Here is a 20,899-nt window from a genome sequence, read left to right as displayed (position 1 = left end):
TCATTTTATGCGTGATTATTTTGAGGGTTGTTTTAATATTAGCTAATTTACCAAACATGTTAAATTAGCGTGTCCCTGCACACTGAGCGCGCGTGTGTGTTTGTGTGTAACGTAAAAGTTATTAGGTAAATTACGTCGCATTCAGGTGTTAATTTTGCTCACAATTTGACTTATATGTGCCTATTTTGTGCGTTGTGGATGTCATCGAAGACCCATTTTCTACTGCTATCAGTGTGTTCTTTACGCAGACCTTGTTAGTAGGCCTATATGTGTGTGTGTGTGTGTGTGTGTGTGTGTGTGTGTGTGTGTGTGTGTGTGTGTGTGTGTGTGTGTGTGTGTGTGTGTGTGTGTGTGTGTGTGTGTGTGTGTGTGTGTGTGTGTGTGTTAGCGATGGATGAGAGGTCCCTTGTATACCACATAACGTCATAGATAATAAGGTTGCGTTTCGGTGTGTATTCGTGTGTTTGCCATTGCAGAAGTATACGATTTATCGGTTTTCTGGCAATATACGTTTTTAGCTGGTTTTTGGTTGATTGGGTGTTTTTTAGTCCATAATTGGGCTGGTAATTGCCAATCCGATCTGGCAACACATGCCTATATCTACACAAACGATACGCGATATAAAAGCTGAGACTCAAAGGAGACCAACGGGATCCTCATTTTGTGAGCTTATTTCGATTAACTAAATGTGAAGTAATAAGGTCAATAATATATATTTTCCAAGTCTCAAACAAATACCCACAACGTACTCAAATATATTCAAACTCGGTCACATTAGCTCTTTTTTTAACCCACTTTATTTGTTTTCGAACCATTTGACAACACTATTTTCAAATCCTTTCGCTTGATTTAAAGCCATTTAACATTTCTTTACGTCTTAAACTAGGTGGTTTTACTTATGAAACATGTTTTCAACCTCAGTTTGCACTACAGCACTCACCGCATTTTCTGCAGGAAATGCATTTTCTAGTTTCTAATTTGTTAAGATTATGTGGATAGACTTTGATTTAGCATGGCCTAACATGCTTGATGGACAGATATGGTTAGCGATAATTATACAATATGAAGCATAATAATAGCGATAGGCTAGCACCAATCAATTTTTATTCATTTTAAATGCTAAATGTGACGGGATGAGACGGTAATGTGGACATCCATCACATTACCACATAAGGCTTGTTTTGAGAGGTAGGCCTACTTATATTGTAATTAGGTGAGTGCTGCATGCAGCTCTCAATTGTTGTTCTTCAGTTGTATTCCTTCTTCTTCATTATTCTATACAAACTTTTTAGAGACAGAATTTCATCAATCCCTTTTGATTAATTTTAAATGCTAAATGGGAGGGGATGAGACGCTGATGTTGACATCCATTACATTACCATATAAGGCTTGTTTTGAGAGGTTCTGAGATCCATGGTCTCCTTGACGACAGCATCACTGCCTCATTCAAGCGAGACGCCACGCGGACTGACTCACGCACGCTGCACGAAGTTGTCTTTGCTAGTTGTTGCTAATTGTTGCTAATTAATCGTGGGTTGATCATTATATCTACTTGACTGTACTTGTCGAAGAGGAAAGCAAACATGGGTGGCTGTTGCTCCAGACAGGTACAATTACATCTTAATCATGACTCTTAAATGTTACACCTTGCAATCTTTCCTTGAGGTTGCGATGGAAACCTTTCATCAAATTGTGAAACGTAATCAATATAATTATTGATCATGCATTTATGTAATAATCCCTATAAGTAACCCGATATTTACGGCCAACACTGAAACCTTATTTTAATAAATATTTTTTTAAAAACACATCTGGCCGCCAGCTTCTTCTTTGTTGTTCTTTGAACACGTGTTAGCGACCTGAACGTTCTGATGGCCGCAGGCTACATTGACCCGTTCTAATCGACCCCAAACTTTTCAACGGTAGTGTGTGTGTGTGTGTATATCTATCTATCTATCTATCTATCTATAGATAGATAGATATATCATACAGTACCGTTAAAAAGTCTAAATACATATATACATGTATGATAACTTCTTGTGTTTCTTTCATTCATTCATTTTTGATACAATCATTTATAATAAATTTTCCCATCATCATTTAAATATCGTAATATTATAACTAATTCTCACGCCCCTTTCTTCAAACAGCCTGCCATGGAGGAAGATGGAGGAGAACCTGACCACCGCCCGGCCCCTTCTGTGGTTGCATCGCTGCCTCAGAAGAAACCCTCTTTTTTCCCCACTTTCCCATCCCTCCCCTCTTCTCGTTTCAACCCCACTGCATCTCTACCCTCTTCTCGTTTCTCCCCCACTGCATGCCTCCCCTCTTCTTGTGTCTCCCCCACTACATCTCTCCTCTCTTCTCGTTTCTCCCCCACTACATCCCTCCCGTATTCTTGTGTCTCCACCACTACATGCCTTCCAACTTCTCGCGTCTCCCCGACTACATCTTCCCCCTCTTCTCGTTTCACCCCCACTACATGTCTCCCCTCTTCTTGTGTCTCCCCTAATACATGCCTCCCCTCTTCTTGTGTCTCCCCCGCTACATGTCTCCCCTCTTCTTGTGTCTCCCCCACTACATGCCTCCCCTCTTCTTGTGTCTCCCCCACTACATGCCTCCCCTCTTCTTGTGTCTCCCCAACTACATGTTTCCCCACTTCTTGTGTCTCCCCCACTACATCCATCTCCTCTTCTCGTGTCTCCCCCACTACATGTCTCCCCTCTTCTTGTGTCTCCCCCACTAAATGCCTCCCCTCTTCTTGTGTCTCCCCAACTACATGTTTCCCCACTTCTTGTGTCTCCCCCACTACATCCATCTCCTCTTCTCGTGTCTCCCCCACTACATGTCTCCCCTCTTCTTGTGTCTCCCCCACTACATGCCTCCCCTCTTCTTGTGTCTTCCCGACTACAGCTCTCCCCTATTCTTGTGTCTCCCCCACTACATCCCTCCCTGTTTCTCATCACCCCGCCTCTCTCTTCTCGTCCCCATCCTCCCCTGTTCCGTTCCCTGTTCCTGTTCTTCTGTCCTCTGGTATCTCCCCAATAACTGTGTCTCTTTCTCCCTCCCCCCCCTCCTCTCTCTCTCCAACAGGAATCCTGGACCTTCCAGATGTCATCACCCCCAGCAGCAGAGATGTCTCCTCCCCACCAGGACGGTCATCAGATGTCGGTGAGCAGAGCAGCAAAGGGACCTCAGAGGACACCACCCTGCCTGATGAGGATGTACTGGGGAATCAAATGTAGGTAACAAGTAGCATTAAGTTCACCGCCGGTGAAATTATGCCAAAAATGACTCATCCATGTTTCTAACTTTTCAATTTGCATTCCTGCTTTTTATTTGTCCTTAAAACATCAGCCCCCATCCTCAGTTGACCTTGATGAATGTGTGCGTTTCAGGGTACCTGCAGTAGCTGGGAGTGAGCTCAATGAGGTGGACCCCACTGGGCCTCCTGCCCAGACAACAGGTACTTTGAAGCAGTCCTCCATTGAGTAGACAGCATGTCCCACAGATCAACTATTATTGTCTTAACCGTGGTGGTGGTCGGTCCTCAGAGTTCTCCCGGCCTCGTCGCTTCTCATCTCTGCAGTGGTATGACAGCAGGAGCCAACCTTTGCTGATTGCATCAGGGAGATCCATCAGCACAGGATTGGACATCAGATAGAAATCGATGAATGAATGAGTCCGTTTTGCTTATACGTGACGTGACTATCCTCCTCATTGCTGTGTTTCCCTCTCTGTTCCCCTCGTCCCTGTGTGTTGCAGTCAGCCTCAGAGGGACGAGGTCAGCCGGCTGCGGGCCTCCTCTGGTAGGAGCAAGACCCAGCAACACCAGGAGGCCCTTGGGTAAGAGACAGGAAAGACATCTCTTGAGCTGGTTCTTTAGAGAATAAACATGAATACAACCAGCCTGTTTGGGGCCGCTGATGCCTTCACCCCCTTATAGTCCATAGTTTAAGGAGTTCTGGTTATATTTGTAGAGATTTACACTTTCCCAAACATTGGTTGTCTCTTCTTTAAAACCTAATCATCACGACTATATACTCCGGGCTGGTACATTGACTAATGATGTGTATGTGTTTTCTTCAGCTTGCCCAACATTGGAAACAGCTGCTTCCTGAACGCGTCCCTGCAGTGTCTCTACAGCCTGCCCTGCTTCTGCAGTGACATCACGGGGCAGGAGGACCTCTGGAGCCCCCGGAGAAGAACCAAGCTGAAGCTGCTGAGGTCCAGTAGAGATCCAGACCCTTAGCCCTCACACTAGAGAACCAGACCCTAAGCCCTCACACTAGAGGAGAACCAGACCCTTAGCCCTCACACCAGAGGAGAACCAGACCCTTAGCCCTCACACCAGAGGAGAACCAGACCCTTAGCCCTCACACTAGAGGAGAACCAGACCCTTAGCCCTCACACTAGAGGAGAACCAGAACCATAGCCCTCACAAACTACAGTACAGCTTGGACGATTTACTGACAAAGTGAATGCTCCACTGTACAATATTAAGTACAGTAGGTATACTAAATGCACTTGGTTTTTTTCTGATGCTGTTCTCCAGGTACTTGGGGGAGCTATATAAATCCCGGCAGGGTGAGGGCTCCTACAAAGGCAAGCGCCGGCTCCTTTGGTCCATCAAGAGCAGTCTGGCAGAGTTCAACGAGGAGTACGAGCATATCACTGAGCAGGTACAGCTGATGAGTCCTTATCTCTTGGCTTATGCGCTTGTTGAGGATTAAACACATGTCAACTGAACTTCTGGTTTCTGACAGGATGCTCACTGAGTTCCTGCTCCTCCTCTTCATGAAGATGAAGATGGAAGGTGAGACACTGCAGGAGATCTCCACGTCACCCAGCTATATCTGCCCCGTCCAGAACTTTGAGTTCAGACTGCAGTGTGTACGCACCTGCACCAGGTAACGCTTGACTTCATCGAACGTATTATTGTTGTCGCATAATACTACTATAGTTCCTCCATCATTGAATGATGGAAATCAGAGTCAATCAATGTTACGCCAACACTTTTGGCATCATGATCTGGTCTGCTGTGTTCAAATGGTGATTTTCTGTTCTCTGCCCGTCTTAAAAGCTGCGGTGACAAGGTCTTCCAGGAGGAGGAGCAGAACCACTTGTCCTTGGACCTCCACCCGTCGTTGATAGCTGGCCTCCAATTCTACTTCAAAGTCAGTACACCGTTGTGTTGGTGTGTCCGATTACGCTGGTCCACTGATACTCACAGAGCACTTTCCCTCAGCCTTCAGAGTTGGAGTGCACCTGCCGGCAGTGCTCTGGATGCCAGGCAACAGCGGTTCGGCATTTCCTCACTCTGCCCAGGTGAGCCATGAACTTGAGTCTGTTGTCTCCAATGTTGCCTTGAAGCAGACTTTTCATACGTACGGGCGCGTGTGTGCATGCAGCGATCGGACGATGAACCGTTTGTGTCCACAGAGTGTTACTCCTTCACATGAAGCGCTTCCACCACGACGGGGCACGGTTGAGGAAGGTGACCGATGCTGTCAGCGTTCCTCCATGGCTGTCTCTGGCCTCCCTCGTTGGAGAGCAGGGTGCTGCAGCTGGGATAGACCCACTGAGGTAAGAGATAAGGAAACAGACTACGACGGTAGGCAGTGCGTTGTGCTTCATGGAAACAGATTGGGCGGGTTGGGAGTGGTGGGCGTCATTGAAACAGAGTCAGATGAATCTAGATTGGTAATCCGGCCATAAGCTCCCCTGCCTCTTATAGAGGACCTCACGCAACCATTTTAGTGTTTAATTTACGATCCTCAATATGATTAATCATTATGTATGGAATGTGTTGTAGATCAAGTTATGGAGAGGGGGAAATCGCATCTGGAGCAAAACCAAGTGCAAACATGGGTAAGAAAAAAGTGATGGATTCCTATCTCATGCCCAACCGCTTGAGTTTTTCAGTTGTGTACAAAACAGGATTGTTGGTGTGTTTCTCAGCAGCAGTGGATCATCTTGACAGTGCAGGAGACAGGGACAGAGGTCTTCAGGAAGTTCATGGGGTGAGAGGGGCCAGGGAGAGAGCTGTAGTACACAGTGGGACAGAATATGGACAGATTCAAGTGATGATGCAACAGAGAAGCCCCAAGTGTTTTTTACACTGGCACTATGCCCGTCTTATTTGAAACTTTTTCCCGGCATTGGCGTTTTTGCACTTGTAAACAGTTAATGGGGTTTGTAGCCTACATTCAGACGCAGTCTACTCATTCTTGCGTGCGAGTGGCTTAAATAAAATTAAAACATTCCGAGTATGCAAATTATTCTAAAGATGTCTACGTGCGTAGCCCCGCCTGCTCCAATGAACAAGAAAGCCGGCTCTTTGAAGGCTTTACACAGGCAGGACAGTGAAACTAACATCTGCCAAGCAGCGACCGTACCTGCTTGGCAGTGTAAAAATGCTTAGGGTTAGGGTTAGGTTCTCTGACAAATGAATCCTGTTTCTCTACAGAAGGATCACAGCAACCAGAGCACCTACCGTCTGTCGGGGATGGTCTCTCACCTCGGGGAGAGCATCAACACCGGTAACTAAAGCTTTTATAGTAAAGAATGTACATCTGTACCTGACACACGCGTCAGACACTAGACCCGTCCCACGCTGGGGGACAGTAAGGTAATGGATGTCTTGTGTCCCCCAGGCCACTACGTCAGTGACGTAGCTCGAGAGGACGGCGCCGGATGGTTGACCCTCAACGACGCCCGTGTGACGCCCGCGGAGACGCCGGTCCTGAGGACCAGAGAGAAGACCGCCTACATGTTGTTTTACGTCCTAAGGTGATACTTTAAACGTTACTCTCTACAACAGCCAATGCTTCTTTTAGACTCAGACTGTTTTACTCACTGAACTTACTGAAACACTGACTCCTGCTCGTCTTCTTCCACCAGTGGAGCAGAAGAGGGAAGCCATGTCCCACTGGCTCAGAACCAGGAGCCATCTGGAGCTGAGAGGGACTGACACCTGTGAGGCCCAGGAGAGCGCTTGATTGGTGGCAGAGTTCCCGTTGTCCGGTAATTACCGGTCTTTGACCGGAAAAAAATGAGGAGGACCGAAAATCCTAAATGTCTCCGGTCAGAATGACCGATTGGAAATAAGGCCCCGTCCACACGGAGCCGAAACGGGCGAAAACGATCCGGTTTCGTTTTATGCTTAATGTTCAAGGTGCTGGTTCTCCACAGAAAAAAGTGGAGCGCATCAACCCTGCGCTCATACAGCATGCGCGCTGTATACAAACATTCAGTCACGAGGAGATTCAACCATTGAGCAGAACAAAATTGAGCAGGTCCTATGTTCCCGGTTTTCCCCAAAAAGGGTCCTATGTTCCCCTGTAGCCATACATACCGGGGAACATAGGACCCTTTTCCCAGAAAAGGGTCCTATGTTCCCCGCAATCTATCAATCTTTAAAAATATTTAAACTTTGACGCGGCATTCGCGTAATGACAGCCAATCGTCGTTCAACAGAGTGACATGTCTAACGTAACAGCCAATCAGCGTTCAACCGGCCAACTCAGTGCAGTGCAGTCCGGGGTGAACTGCAGCAAGGCAGGAGAAAGTGATTGTTGCCGTTTGCGACTCCCGGAGCTCTTTATATAATAGTATATAATATAATTGTATAATAATATCACGGCCAAAAGCTCTGTGCGCCTCCGGATGGCCGTAACGCGGGAAGCTCTCGTGGGGATTGGGCTTCTCGGGGTTTGTTTACCGGCGTATGAATATACTGCGTCAGGTTCTCCGACGTCTCTCCCTCTTCCACAAAAGGTAAAGACATGCAATGGTAGTTATCTCGGCCGGAATTTGGCAGTAATGGTGGAAAAAGTAACAGACCGGGGAACATAGAACCCCTTTTTAAAAAAAGGGTCCTATGTTCCCCGGTCACATACATATCGGGGAACATAGGACCCATTTTGGGAAAAGCAGGGAACATAGGACCCTTTTTGAAAAAAAGGGTCCTATGTTCCCCAGTCTCATACAAAGAGGGGAACATAGGACTCGGGGAACATAGACACGCTCCCCTATAGACTACCGTAGGTTTATGAACTAAACGGCGGCAAGCTAGCGAAAGCCGGCGGCAAGCTTTGCGGAGTACCGGTATTTAACAACAATGGCGAATCAAAATATGATCACACACTTCTTCTTTATATAGCCTGCCTATCATTTTTTTTAAGTGCAATAAACACGGACAATATCCGACCGTTTTTTTTCCCAATTTGACCGGTAAAATTAAACCTTCCCGGTCACATGACCGGCACCAATTTCTTCTAGCGGAAACACTGATTGGTGGTGCCTCTACAGCCCGCTCTGGGGGCCACACCCTGCAGCCCCCCTCTACAGCTGAGGCCCACCTTTAAACGCCCCCCTAGGGGCCACACCCTGAAGCCCCCCTCTACATCCCCCCCTAGGGGCCACACCCTGAAGCCCCCCTCTACATCCCCCCCTAGGGGCCACACCCTGAAGCCCCCCTCTACATCCCCCCTAGGGGCCACACCCTGAAGCCCCCCTCTACATCCCCCCTAGGGGCCACACCCTGATGCCCCCCTCTAGGGGACCTGAGGCCCCTCTCTACACCCCCCTCTGGGGGCCACACCCTGCGTCCCCCTTCTACAGCCCCCTCTAGGGGCTAACCAACCCCCTCTACACCCCCCTCTCGGGGCCCTGCGGCCCACCTCTTTGGACGTTAAGGCTGATCATAATGAGGATCACTTTATTTTTATTTTGTATCATAATAATGATGAGCATATTCATATTATGTATAATAATAATGCTGAGGATCATCTTATTATGAATAATAATGTCATTATGTGATCCTTTTTATTATTATGCATGTATAATAATAATAATAATGAGGATAACATTATTATGTACAATAATAATGCTGAGGATCAAATTATGTTTATAATAATAATGTGATAATTATGTATAATATATAATATAATAGCACTATATATAATGTAACTATAAAAATAAGATCCCTGTGGAACTAATATATGATTATTGAGCTCTGGTTTTCATTCAATTTCGTTTAAATAAATGTGTTTATTGTATAAATAGTAAAATAACAATTAAAATGTTCATGATATTAATAATTTCAATCAAATCAATAATAAGATATCACCAGAGTATATAATAATAATATATGTCATCAATAACCCCACACATAAAACAGTCAGACACCATTTCAACCTTCAAGTCACAACAACGTCTAACTGTTCACTGTTTTTATTTTTTTTATTTTTTTATTTCTTATTGCTTATGTTTATTTATTTATTTATTTATTTATTTTTTCCACAATGTCTTGCTTTTTAAAAAATGTATGATGACTATATGCTCTGTAAGGTGACCTTGGGTGTCTTGAAAGGCGCCTCTAAATTAAATGTATTATTATTATTATTATAAATGCGTTTACTTGCTACTAATCCCCTGTGTTTGGTCCGCTTCCTCAGTCTCCAGTCTCACCCTTTAATCACATCAACCACATAAGGTTTACATCGTCCACAGCTCAGCATTGTTTGAGCAGTAGATTTGAGGAACATCCAAACAACAAACACTTGATATGGATCATTTGCTTGGCGAGTCTGACTTAAAAAATGTATTTGCACTCATTTAAAGTTTTTAAGTTACTGTTAAGACAGCATCCTCAGAATTAATGGATATTAACGGCAGGAGAGGAAGAATTGTTTTGGTCTATCCAGAGCCGAATAACAGAGTTCAGGTAAAGAAAGGTGTCACTTCTCTATGTAGGCCTACTCAAGAACAGAGAGTTCAGGTAAAGAAAGTGGTTTCAATCAGGTTGGTCTTCCTCTTTATAGTGCCATATAATGTGACTAATATTAATATAATGTTACATGACCAAGCCAAGTAAGTTCAACTGTTGCTTGTTCATGAATAAGAAAAACTGACACTAATAAATCAAAAAGACCCTTCATGAAGATTGGGCAAACCAAACTGTCAAGTGAGCTGTTCATTAGACAATTACTTCACATTATATTTTTTTTGCTTGGTTGACATTTTACTATTTTCTATAAATAGATAATATATACATTTTTACAAATGCTAGTTTCAACTATGTTGATCGAATATGGTCTAAATCAAACCTACCGAGTCAGCCCAGTGGATAACAGTATCCAAGATCAAGTCTGAAATCCAACTTTTGGAAGAATTGCCACTCTCCACTATTGTTCTTTAGTTTTATTCTTTCTTTCTTCTTCTGTATTATTCTATACGTATATGTAGACACAGAATTTCGATATAATTTATACTTTTTTAAGAATCACAGTTAATTTCATACCGTATATTTCCAGTTGGTCTCAAGGACGTTGAGGCTCGAGCGTGAGCAGTTCTGGAGATGACAGCCAAGGTGACAGGGCGGCTAGTTAGCGATAGCCCATGGTGGCTATGAGAGCTAACCATTGCGGACGTCGTGGAGCCTAAAACAACGTCAACCTAGAAACATAATGTGAAGCTTAAACGGTTCTGTGTTTCGTGTTACACTTGCGATAAAATGATGAATCGATTGGAAATATGATTGTTAGAAATCTGCCGTTTGTCTGTGGAGAGCCCCGTTTATATTGCTAAAGGCTAGGCGCTTGCTACATATCCGGGTGTACGTCCACCGGTAGAAGATAAATGCTAAAATCAATGCTTGCCTGTCCAATAGTAATTAGGGGCGAGGGAGGGCTTTCAGACCTGTCACTCAAACCACCGCGCCAGTAGAGATTTGATTCGCGAAGCATTTGCGGCGCTGCCGGTGGCTGAACATTAGTTCTCCGGTTGATGTTCTTTAAGTTCTTGTAAGAATATTTCAAGTTCAATTTCTACATAAATGTAAGATCATTTTATGCGTGATTATTTTGAGGGTTGTTTTAATATTAGCTAATTTACCAAACATGTTAAATTAGCGTGTCCCTGCACACTGAGCGCGCGTGTGTGTTTGTGTGTAACGTAAAAGTTATTAGGTAAATTACGTCGCATTCAGGTGTTAATTTTGCTCACAATTTGACTTATATGTGCCTATTTTGTGCGTTGTGGATGTCATCGAAGACCCATTTTCTACTGCTATCAGTGTGTTCTTTACGCAGACCTTGTGAGTAGGCCTATATGTGTGTGTGTGTGTGTGTGTGTGTGTGTGTGTGTGTGTGTGTGTGTGTGTGTGTGTGTGTGTGTGTGTGTGTGTGTGTGTGTGTGTGTGTGTGTGTGTGTGTGTGTGTGTGTTAGCGATGGATGAGAGGTCCCTTGTATACCACATAACGTCATAGATAATAAGGTTGCGTTTCGGTGTGTATTCGTGTGTTTGCCATTGCAGAAGTATACGATTTATCGGTTTTCTGGCAATATACGTTTTTAGCTGGTTTTTGGTTGATTGGGTGTTTTTTAGTCCATAATTGGGCTGGTAATTGCCAATCCGATCTGGCAACACATGCCTATATCTACACAAACGATACGCGATATAAAAGCTGAGACTCAAAGGAGACCAACGGGATCCTCATTTTGTGAGCTTATTTCGATTAACTAAATGTGAAGTAATAAGGTCAATAATATATATTTTCCAAGTCTCAAACAAATACCCACAACGTACTCAAATATATTCAAACTCGGTCACATTAGCTCTTTTTTTAACCCACTTTATTTGTTTTCGAACCATTTGACAACACTATTTTCAAATCCTTTCGCTTGATTTAAAGCCATTTAACATTTCTTTACGTCTTAAACTAGGTGGTTTTACTTATGAAACATGTTTTCAACCTCAGTTTGCACTACAGCACTCACCGCATTTTCTGCAGGAAATGCATTTTCTAGTTTCTAATTTGTTAAGATTATGTGGATAGACTTTGATTTAGCATGGCCTAACATGCTTGATGGACAGATATGGTTAGCGATAATTATACAATATGAAGCATAATAATAGCGATAGGCTAGCACCAATCAATTTTTATTCATTTTAAATGCTAAATGTGACGGGATGAGACGGTAATGTGGACATCCATCACATTACCACATAAGGCTTGTTTTGAGAGGTAGGCCTACTTATATTGTAATTAGGTGAGTGCTGCATGCAGCTCTCAATTGTTGTTCTTCAGTTGTATTCCTTCTTCTTCATTATTCTATACAAACTTTTTAGAGACAGAATTTCATCAATCCCTTTTGATTAATTTTAAATGCTAAATGGGAGGGGATGAGACGCTGATGTTGACATCCATTACATTACCATATAAGGCTTGTTTTGAGAGGTTCTGAGATCCATGGTCTCCTTGACGACAGCATCACTGCCTCATTCAAGCGAGACGCCACGCGGACTGACTCACGCACGCTGCACGAAGTTGTCTTTGCTAGTTGTTGCTAATTGTTGCTAATTAATCGTGGGTTGATCATTATATCTACTTGACTGTACTTGTCGAAGAGGAAAGCAAACATGGGTGGCTGTTGCTCCAGACAGGTACAATTACATCTTAATCATGACTCTTAAATGTTACACCTTGCAATCTTTCCTTGAGGTTGCGATGGAAACCTTTCATCAAATTGTGAAACGTAATCAATATAATTATTGATCATGCATTTATGTAATAATCCCTATAAGTAACCCGATATTTACGGCCAACACTGAAACCTTATTTTAATAAATATTTTTTTAAAAACACATCTGGCCGCCAGCTTCTTATTTGTTGTTCTTTGAACACGTGTTAACGACCTGAACGTTCTGATGGCCGCAGGCTACATTGACCCGTTCTAATCGACCCCAAACTTTTCAACGGTAGTGTGTGTGTGTGTGTGTGTGTGTATATCTATCTATCTATCTATAGATAGATAGATATATCATACAGTACCGTTAAAAAGTCTAAATACATTTATACATGTATGATAACTTCTTGTGTTTCTTTCATTCATTCATTTTTGATACAATCATTTATAATAAATTTTCCCATCATCATTTAAATATCGTAATATTATAACTAATTCTCACGCCCCTTTCTTCAAACAGCCTGCCATGGAGGAAGATGGAGGAGAACCTGACCACCGCCCGGCCCCTTCTGTGGTTGCATCGCTGCCTCAGAAGAAACCCTCTTTTTTCCCCACTTTCCCATCCCTCCCCTCTTCTCGTTTCAACCCCACTGCATCTCTACCCTCTTCTCGTTTCTCCCCCACTGCATGCCTCCCCTCTTCTTGTGTCTCCCCCACTACATCTCTCCTCTCTTCTCGTTTCTCCCCCACTACATCCCTCCCGTATTCTTGTGTCTCCACCACTACATGCCTTCCAACTTCTCGCGTCTCCCCGACTACATCTTCCCCCTCTTCTCGTTTCACCCCCACTACATGTCTCCCCTCTTCTTGTGTCTCCCCTAATACATGCCTCCCCTCTTCTTGTGTCTCCCCCACTACATGTCTCCCCTCTTCTTGTGTCTCCCCCAATACATGCCTCCCCCCTTCTTGTGTCTCCCCCACTACATGCCTCCCCTCTTCTTGTGTCTCCCCAACTACATGTTTCCCCACTTCTTGTGTCTCCCCCACTACATCCATCTCCTCTTCTCGTGTCTCCCCCACTACATGTCTCCCCTCTTCTTGTGTCTCCCCCACTAAATGCCTCCCCTCTTCTTGTGTCTCCCCAACTACATGTTTCCCCACTTCTTGTGTCTCCCCCACTACATCCATCTCCTCTTCTCGTGTCTCCCCCACTACATGTCTCCCCTCTTCTTGTGTCTCCCCCACTACATGCCTCCCCTCTTCTTGTGTCTTCCCGACTACAGCTCTCCCCTATTCTTGTGTCTCCCCCACTACATCCCTCCCTGTTTCTCATCACCCCGCCTCTCTCTTCTCGTCCCCATCCTCCCCTGTTCCGTTCCCTGTTCCTGTTCTTCTGTCCTCTGGTATCTCCCCAATAACTGTGTCTCTTTCTCCCTCCCCCCCCTCCTCTCTCTCTCCAACAGGAATCCTGGACCTTCCAGATGTCATCACCCCCAGCAGCAGAGATGTCTCCTCCCCACCAGGACGGTCATCAGATGTCGGTGAGCAGAGCAGCAAAGGGACCTCAGAGGACACCACCCTGCCTGATGAGGATGTACTGGGGAATCAAATGTAGGTAACAAGTAGCATTAAGTTCACCGCCGGTGAAATTATGCCAAAAATGACTCATCCATGTTTCTAACTTTTCAATTTGCATTCCTGCTTTTTATTTGTCCTTAAAACATCAGCCCCCATCCTCAGTTGACCTTGATGAATGTGTGCGTTTCAGGGTACCTGCAGTAGCTGGGAGTGAGCTCAATGAGGTGGACCCCACTGGGCCTCCTGCCCAGACAACAGGTACTTTGAAGCAGTCCTCCATTGAGTAGACAGCATGTCCCACAGATCAACTATTATTGTCTTAACCGTGGTGGTGGTCGGTCCTCAGAGTTCTCCCGGCCTCGTCGCTTCTCATCTCTGCAGTGGTATGACAGCAGGAGCCAACCTTTGCTGATTGCATCAGGGAGATCCATCAGCACAGGATTGGACATCAGATAGAAATCGATGAATGAATGAGTCCGTTTTGCTTATACGTGACGTGACTATCCTCCTCATTGCTGTGTTTCCCTCTCTGTTCCCCTCGTCCCTGTGTGTTGCAGTCAGCCTCAGAGGGACGAGGTCAGCCGGCTGCGGGCCTCCTCTGGTAGGAGCAAGACCCAGCAACACCAGGAGGCCCTTGGGTAAGAGACAGGAAAGACATCTCTTGAGCTGGTTCTTTAGAGAATAAACATGAATACAACCAGCCTGTTTGGGGCCGCTGATGCCTTCACCCCCTTATAGTCCATAGTTTAAGGAGTTCTGGTTATATTTGTAGAGATTTACACTTTCCCAAACATTGGTTGTCTCTTCTTTAAAACCTAATCATCACGACTATATACTCCGGGCTGGTACATTGACTAATGATGTGTATGTGTTTTCTTCAGCTTGCCCAACATTGGAAACAGCTGCTTCCTGAACGCGTCCCTGCAGTGTCTCTACAGCCTGCCCTGCTTCTGCAGTGACATCACGGGGCAGGAGGACCTCTGGAGCCCCCGGAGAAGAACCAAGCTGAAGCTGCTGAGGTCCAGTAGAGATCCAGACCCTTAGCCCTCACACTAGAGAACCAGACCCTAAGCCCTCACACTAGAGGAGAACCAGACCCTTAGCCCTCACACCAGAGGAGAACCAGACCCTTAGCCCTCACACCAGAGGAGAACCAGACCCTTAGCCCTCACACTAGAGGAGAACCAGACCCTTAGCCCTCACACTAGAGGAGAACCAGAACCATAGCCCTCACAAACTACAGTACAGCTTGGACGATTTACTGACAAAGTGAATGCTCCACTGTACAATATTAAGTACAGTAGGTATACTAAATGCACTTGGTTTTTTTCTGATGCTGTTCTCCAGGTACTTGGGGGAGCTATATAAATCCCGGCAGGGTGAGGGCTCCTACAAAGGCAAGCGCCGGCTCCTTTGGTCCATCAAGAGCAGTCTGGCAGAGTTCAACGAGGAGTACGAGCATATCACTGAGCAGGTACAGCTGATGAGTCCTTATCTCTTGGCTTATGCGCTTGTTGAGGATTAAACACATGTCAACTGAACTTCTGGTTTCTGACAGGATGCTCATGAGTTCCTGCTCCTCCTCTTCATGAAGATGAAGATGGAAGGTGAGACACTGCAGGAGATCTCCACGTCACCCAGCTATATCTGCCCCGTCCAGAACTTTGAGTTCAGACTGCAGTGTGTACGCACATGCACCAGGTAACGCTTGACTTCATCGAACGTATTATTGTTGTCGCATAATACTACTATAGTTCCTCCATCATTGAATGATGGAAATCAGAGTCAATCAATGTTACGCCAACACTTTTGGCATCATGATCTGGTCTGCTGTGTTCAAATGGTGATTTTCTGTTCTCTGCCCGTCTTAAAAGCTGCGGTGACAAGGTCTTCCAGAAGGAGGAGCAGAACCACTTGTCCTTGGACCTCCACCCGTCGTTGATAGCTGGCCTCCAATTCTACTTCAAAGTCAGTACACCGTTGTGTTGGTGTGTCCGATTACGCTGGTCCACTGATACTCACAGAGCACTTTCCCTCAGCCTTCAGAGTTGGAGTGCACCTGCCGGCAGTGCTCTGGATGCCAGGCAACAGCGGTTCGGCATTTCCTCACTCTGCCCAGGTGAGCCATGAACTTGAGTCTGTTGTCTCCAATGTTGCCTTGAAGCAGACTTTTCATACGTACGGGCGCGTGTGTGCATGCAGCGATCGGACGATGAACCGTTTGTGTCCACAGAGTGTTACTCCTTCACATGAAGCGCTTCCACCACGACGGGGCACGGTTGAGGAAGGTGACCGATGCTGTCAGCGTTCCTCCATGGCTGTCTCTGGCCTCCCTCGTTGGAGAGCAGGGTGCTGCAGCTGGGATAGACCCACTGAGGTAAGAGATAAGGAAACAGACTACGACGGTAGGCAGTGCGTTGTGCTTCATGGAAACAGATTGGGCGGGTTGGGAGTGGTGGGCGTCATTGAAACAGAGTCAGATGAATCTAGATTGGTAATCCGGCCATAAGCTCCCCTGCCTCTTATAGAGGACCTCACGCAACCATTTTAGTGTTTAATTTACGATCCTCAATATGATTAATCATTATGTATGGAATGTGTTGTAGATCAAGTTATGGAGAGGGGGAAATCGCATCTGGAGCAAAACCAAGTGCAAACATGGGTAAGAAAAAAGTGATGGATTCCTATCTCATGCCCAACCGCTTGAGTTTTTCAGTTGTGTACAAAACAGGATTGTTGGTGTGTTTCTCAGCAGCAGTGGATCATCTTGACAGTGCAGGAGACAGGGACAGAGGTCTTCAGGAAGTTCATGGGGTGAGAGGGGCCAGGGAGAGAGCTGTAGTACACAGTGGGACAGAATATGGACAGATTCAAGTGATGATGCAACAGAGAAGCCCCAAGTGTTTTTTACACTGGCACTATGCCCGTCTTATTTGAAACTTTTTCCCGGCATTGGCGTTTTTGCACTTGTAAACAGTTAATGGGGTTTGTAGCCTACATTCAGACGCAGTCTACTCATTCTTGCGTGCGAGTGGCTTAAATAAAATTAAAACATTCCGAGTATGCAAATTATTCTAAAGATGTCTACGTGCGTAGCCCCGCCTGCTCCAATGAACAAGAAAGCCGGCTCTTTGAAGGCTTTACACAGGCAGGACAGTGAAACTAACATCTGCCAAGCAGCGACCGTACCTGCTTGGCAGTGTAAAAATGCTTAGGGTTAGGGTTAGGTTCTCTGACAAATGAATCCTGTTTCTCTACAGAAGGATCACAGCAACCAGAGCACCTACCGTCTGTCGGGGATGGTCTCTCACCTCGGGGAGAGCATCAACACCGGTAACTAAAGCTTTTATAGTAAAGAATGTACATCTGTACCTGACACACGCGTCAGACACTAGACCCGTCCCACGCTGGGGGACAGTAAGGTAATGGATGTCTTGTGTCCCCCAGGCCACTACGTCAGTGACGTAGCTCGAGAGGACGGCGCCGGATGGTTGACCCTCAACGACGCCCGTGTGACGCCCGCGGAGACGCCGGTCCTGAGGACCAGAGAGAAGACCGCCTACATGTTGTTTTACGTCCTAAGGTGATACTTTAAACGTTACTCTCTACAACAGCCAATGCTTCTTTTAGACTCAGACTGTTTTACTCACTGAACTTACTGAAACACTGACTCCTGCTCGTCTTCTTCCACCAGTGGAGCAGAAGAGGGAAGCCATGTCCCACTGGCTCAGAACCAGGAGCCATCTGGAGCTGAGAGGGACTGACACCTGTGAGGCCCAGGAGAGCGCTTGATTGGTGGCAGAGTTCCCGTTGTCCGGTAATTACCGGTCTTTGACCGGAAAAAAATGAGGAGGACCGAAAATCCTAAATGTCTCCGGTCAGAATGACCGATTGGAAATAAGGCCCCGTCCACACGGAGCCGAAACGGGCGAAAACGATCCGGTTTCGTTTTATGCTTAATGTTCAAGGTGCTGGTTCTCCACAGAAAAAAGTGGAGCGCATCAACCCTGCGCTCATACAGCATGCGCGCTGTATACAAACATTCAGTCACGAGGAGATTCAACCATTGAGCAGAACAAAATTGAGCAGGTCCTATGTTCCCGGTTTTCCCCAAAAAGGGTCCTATGTTCCCCTGTAGCCATACATACCGGGGAACATAGGACCCTTTTCCCAGAAAAGGGTCCTATGTTCCCCGCAATCTATCAATCTTTAAAAATATTTAAACTTTGACGCGGCATTCGCGTAATGACAGCCAATCGTCGTTCAACAGAGTGACATGTCTAACGTAACAGCCAATCAGCGTTCAACCGGCCAACTCAGTGCAGTGCAGTCCGGGGTGAACTGCAGCAAGGAGGAGAAAGTGATTGTTGCCGTTTGCGACTCCCGGAGCTCTTTATATAATAGTATATAATATAATTGTATAATAATATCACGGCCAAAAGCTCTGTGCGCCTCCGGATGGCCGTAACGCGGGAAGCTCTCGTGGGGATTGGGCTTCTCGGGGTTTGTTTACCGGCGTATGAATATACTGCGTCAGGTTCTCCGACGTCTCTCCCTCTTCCACAAAAGGTAAAGACATGCAATGGTAGTTATCTCGGCCGGAATTTGGCAGTAATGGTGGAAAAAGTAACAGACCGGGGAACATAGAACCCCTTTTTAAAAAAAGGGTCCTATGTTCCCCGGTCACATACATATCGGGGAACATAGGACCCTTTTTTGGGAAAAGCAGGGAACATAGGACCCTTTTTGAAAAAAAGGGTCCTATGTTCCCCAGTCTCATACAAAGAGGGGAACATAGGACTCGGGGAACATAGACACGCTCCCCTATAGACTACCGTAGGTTTATGAACTAAACGGCGGCAAGCTAGCGAAAGCCGGCGGCAAGCTTTGCGGAGTACCGGTATTTAACAACAATGGCGAATCAAAATATGATCACACACTTCTTCTTTATATAGCCTGCCTATCATTTTTTTTAAGTGCAATAAACACGGACAATATCCGACCGTTTTTTTCCCAATTTGACCGGTAAAATTAAACCTTCCCGGTCACATGACCGGCACCAATTTCTTCTAGCGGAAACACTGATTGGTGGTGCCTCTACAGCCCGCTCTGGGGGCCACACCCTGCAGCCCCCCTCTACAGCTGAGGCCCACCTTTAAACGCCCCCCTAGGGGCCACACCCTGAAGCCCCCCTCTACATCCCCCCCTAGGGGCCACACCCTGAAGCCCCCCTCTACATCCCCCCTAGGGGCCACACCCTGAAGCCCCCCTCTACATCCCCCCTAGGGGCCACACCCTGATGCCCCCCTCTAGGGGACCTGAGGCCCCTCTCTACACCCCCCTCTGGGGGCCACACCCTGCGTCCCCCTTCTACAGCCCCCTCTAGGGGCTAACCAACCCCCTCTACACCCCCCTCTCGGGGCCCTGCGGCCCACCTCTTTGGACTTTAAGGCTGATCATAATGAGGATCACTTTATTTTTATTTTGTATCATAATAATGAGGAGCATATTCATATTATGTATAATAATAATGCTGAGGATCATCTTATTATGAATAATAATGTCATTATGTGATCCTTTTTATTATTATGCATGTATAATAATAATAATGAGGATAACATTATTATGTACAATAATAATGCTGAGGATCAAATTATGTGTATAATAATAATATGATAATTATGTATAATATATAATATAATAGCACTATATATAATGTAACTATAAAAATAAGATCCCTGTGGAACTAATATATGATTATTGAGCTCTGGTTTTCATTCAATTTCGTTTAAATAAATGTGTTTATTGTATAAATAGTAAAATAACAATTAAAATGTTCATGATATTAATAATTTCAATCAAATCAATAATAAGATATCACCAGAGTATATAATAATAATATATGTCATCAATAACCCCACACATAAAACAGTCAGACACCATTTCAACCTTCAAGTCACAACAACGTCTAACTGTTCACTGTTTTTATTTTTTTATTTCTTATTGCTTATGTTTATTTATTTATTTATTTATTTATTTTTTCCACAATGTCTTGCTTTTTAAAAAATGTATGATGACTATATGCTCTGTAAGGTGACCTTGGGTGTCTTGAAAGGCGCCTCTAAATTAAATGTATTATTATTATTATTATAAATGCGTTTACTTGCTACTAATCCCCTGTGTTTGGTCCGCTTCCTCAGTCTCCAGTCTCACCCTTTAATCACATCAACCACATAAGGTTTACATCGTCCACAGCTCAGCATTGTTTGAGCAGTAGATTTGAGGAACATCCAAACAACAAACACTTGATATGGATCATTTGCTTGGCGAGTCTGACTTAAAAAATGTATTTGCACTCATTTAAAGTTTTTAAGTTACTGTTAAGACAGCATCCTCAGAATTAATGGATATTAACGGCAGGAGAGGAAGAATTGTTTTGGTCTATCCAGAGCCGAATAACAGAGTTCAGGTAAAGAAAGGTGTCACTTCTCTATGTAGGCCTACTCAAGAACAGAGAGTTCAGGTAAAGAAAGTGGTTTCAATCAGGTTGGTCTTCCTCTTTATAGTGCCATATAATGTGACTAATATTAATATAATGTTACATGACCAAGCCAAGTAAGTTCAACTGTTGCTTGTTCATGAATAAGAAAAACTGACACTAATAAATCAAAAAGACCCTTCATGAAGATTGGGCAAACCAAACTGTCAAGTGAGCTGTTCATTAGACAATTACTTCACATTATATTTTTTTTGCTTGGTTGACATTTTACTATTTTCTATAAATAGATAATATATACATTTTTACAAATGCTAGTTTCAACTATGTTGATCGAATATGGTCTAAATC

At 44.9% G+C, this 20,899-nt stretch overlaps 4 protein-coding genes and 1 long non-coding RNA gene across 11 annotated transcripts; 4 read left to right on the top strand and 1 right to left on the bottom strand.

Annotated features, from left to right (window-relative positions):
• The first annotated feature begins 2,826 nt into the window (after window positions 1–2,826).
• Window positions 2,827–4,767, top strand: LOC115535217 (ubiquitin carboxyl-terminal hydrolase 37-like). The gene is made up of 6 exons (XM_030346231.1): window positions 2,827–3,241; window positions 3,399–3,466; window positions 3,555–3,591; window positions 3,766–3,846; window positions 4,090–4,227; window positions 4,556–4,767. Coding segments are annotated over exons 1-6 (504 nt in total). The 5' UTR covers window positions 2,827–3,239; the 3' UTR covers window positions 4,734–4,767.
• A 14-nt stretch (window positions 4,768–4,781) lies between these two features.
• LOC115535214 (ubiquitin carboxyl-terminal hydrolase 37-like) lies at window positions 4,782–8,435 on the top strand. 4 transcript variants are annotated; one of them, XR_003974419.1, is made up of 9 exons: window positions 4,782–4,910; window positions 5,084–5,177; window positions 5,249–5,328; window positions 5,443–5,586; window positions 5,816–6,023; window positions 6,470–6,542; window positions 6,657–6,792; window positions 6,904–7,026; window positions 8,284–8,435. XR_003974419.1 is itself a non-coding variant. In XM_030346230.1 (9 exons), the coding sequence occupies exons 1-9, from the start codon at window positions 4,798–4,800 to the stop codon at window positions 6,971–6,973; spliced, it is 825 nt and encodes a 274-aa protein (XP_030202090.1). In that variant the 5' UTR covers window positions 4,782–4,797; the 3' UTR covers window positions 6,974–7,342. The 4 variants fall into 4 exon arrangements, 3 of the variants coding, with proteins under 3 accessions (XP_030202090.1, XP_030202089.1, XP_030202088.1); XM_030346230.1 differs by lacking the exon at window positions 8,284–8,435 and having other exon boundaries at window positions 5,816–5,871; window positions 5,965–6,023; window positions 6,904–7,342; XM_030346229.1 differs by lacking the exon at window positions 8,284–8,435 and having other exon boundaries at window positions 5,816–5,871; window positions 5,962–6,023; window positions 6,904–7,342.
• LOC115535216 (uncharacterized) lies at window positions 5,926–10,657 on the bottom strand. The gene is made up of 4 exons (XR_003974420.1): window positions 10,307–10,657; window positions 6,869–6,976; window positions 6,582–6,745; window positions 5,926–6,045 (listed from the first exon to the last, which is right to left on the bottom strand). It is a non-coding gene; the product is annotated as an uncharacterized LOC115535216 (long non-coding RNA).
• Window positions 10,658–13,670: 3,013 nt separating this feature from the next.
• LOC115536388 (ubiquitin carboxyl-terminal hydrolase 37-like) lies at window positions 13,671–15,864 on the top strand. Its single transcript, XM_030348211.1, has 7 exons — window positions 13,671–14,085; window positions 14,243–14,310; window positions 14,399–14,435; window positions 14,610–14,690; window positions 14,934–15,071; window positions 15,400–15,526; window positions 15,611–15,864. Coding segments are annotated over exons 1-7 (600 nt in total). The 5' UTR covers window positions 13,671–14,083; the 3' UTR covers window positions 15,758–15,864.
• Window positions 15,865–15,876: 12 nt separating this feature from the next.
• Window positions 15,877–20,221, top strand: LOC115536387 (uncharacterized). Of its 4 annotated transcripts, none has more exons than XR_003974674.1 (8): window positions 15,877–16,020; window positions 16,092–16,171; window positions 16,286–16,429; window positions 16,659–16,866; window positions 17,313–17,385; window positions 17,500–17,635; window positions 17,747–17,869; window positions 19,126–20,221. XR_003974674.1 is itself a non-coding variant. In XM_030348210.1 (8 exons), the coding sequence occupies exons 3-8, from the start codon at window positions 16,302–16,304 to the stop codon at window positions 17,814–17,816; spliced, it is 522 nt and encodes a 173-aa protein (XP_030204070.1). In that variant the 5' UTR covers window positions 15,877–16,020; window positions 16,092–16,171; window positions 16,286–16,301; the 3' UTR covers window positions 17,817–18,185. The 4 variants fall into 4 exon arrangements, 3 of the variants coding, with proteins under 3 accessions (XP_030204070.1, XP_030204069.1, XP_030204068.1); XM_030348210.1 differs by lacking the exon at window positions 19,126–20,221 and having other exon boundaries at window positions 16,659–16,714; window positions 16,808–16,866; window positions 17,747–18,185; XM_030348209.1 differs by lacking the exon at window positions 19,126–20,221 and having other exon boundaries at window positions 16,659–16,714; window positions 16,805–16,866; window positions 17,747–18,185.
• Window positions 20,222–20,899: the final 678 nt, after the last annotated feature.

Source organism: Gadus morhua, chromosome 22 (genome assembly GCF_902167405.1).
Source record: "Gadus morhua chromosome 22, gadMor3.0, whole genome shotgun sequence".
Taxonomy (NCBI): domain Eukaryota; kingdom Metazoa; phylum Chordata; class Actinopteri; order Gadiformes; family Gadidae; genus Gadus; species Gadus morhua.
Note: the sequence above shows the minus strand (reverse complement) of the source record. Positions and strands in the feature narration are given on the sequence as shown.

Coding starts and splice junctions, on each gene's coding strand:
- LOC115535217 (XM_030346231.1), top strand. Junction 3,847..4,089: donor CAACACCAGGAGGCCCTTGG/GTAAGAGACAGG, acceptor TGTTTTCTTCAG/CTTGCCCAACATTGGAAACA. Junction 4,228..4,555: donor ACCAAGCTGAAGCTGCTGAG/GTCCAGTAGAGA, acceptor GCTGTTCTCCAG/GTACTTGGGGGAGCTATATA.
- LOC115535214 (XM_030346228.1), top strand. CDS start 4,798: ATGAAGATGAAGATGGAAGGTGAGACACTGCAGGAGATCTCCACGTCA. Junction 6,543..6,656: donor CGGGGAGAGCATCAACACCG/GTAACTAAAGCT, acceptor TGTGTCCCCCAG/GCCACTACGTCAGTGACGTA. Junction 6,793..6,903: donor ATGTTGTTTTACGTCCTAAG/GTGATACTTTAA, acceptor TTCTTCCACCAG/TGGAGCAGAAGAGGGAAGCC.
- LOC115536388 (XM_030348211.1), top strand. Junction 14,436..14,609: donor CGCTTCTCATCTCTGCAGTG/GTATGACAGCAG, acceptor TGTGTGTTGCAG/TCAGCCTCAGAGGGACGAGG. Junction 14,691..14,933: donor CAACACCAGGAGGCCCTTGG/GTAAGAGACAGG, acceptor TGTTTTCTTCAG/CTTGCCCAACATTGGAAACA.
- LOC115536387 (XM_030348208.1), top strand. CDS start 16,302: ATGAAGCGCTTCCACCACGACGGGGCACGGTTGAGGAAGGTGACCGAT. Junction 16,867..17,312: donor GTCTTCAGGAAGTTCATGGG/GTGAGAGGGGCC, acceptor GTTTCTCTACAG/AAGGATCACAGCAACCAGAG. Junction 17,386..17,499: donor CGGGGAGAGCATCAACACCG/GTAACTAAAGCT, acceptor TGTGTCCCCCAG/GCCACTACGTCAGTGACGTA.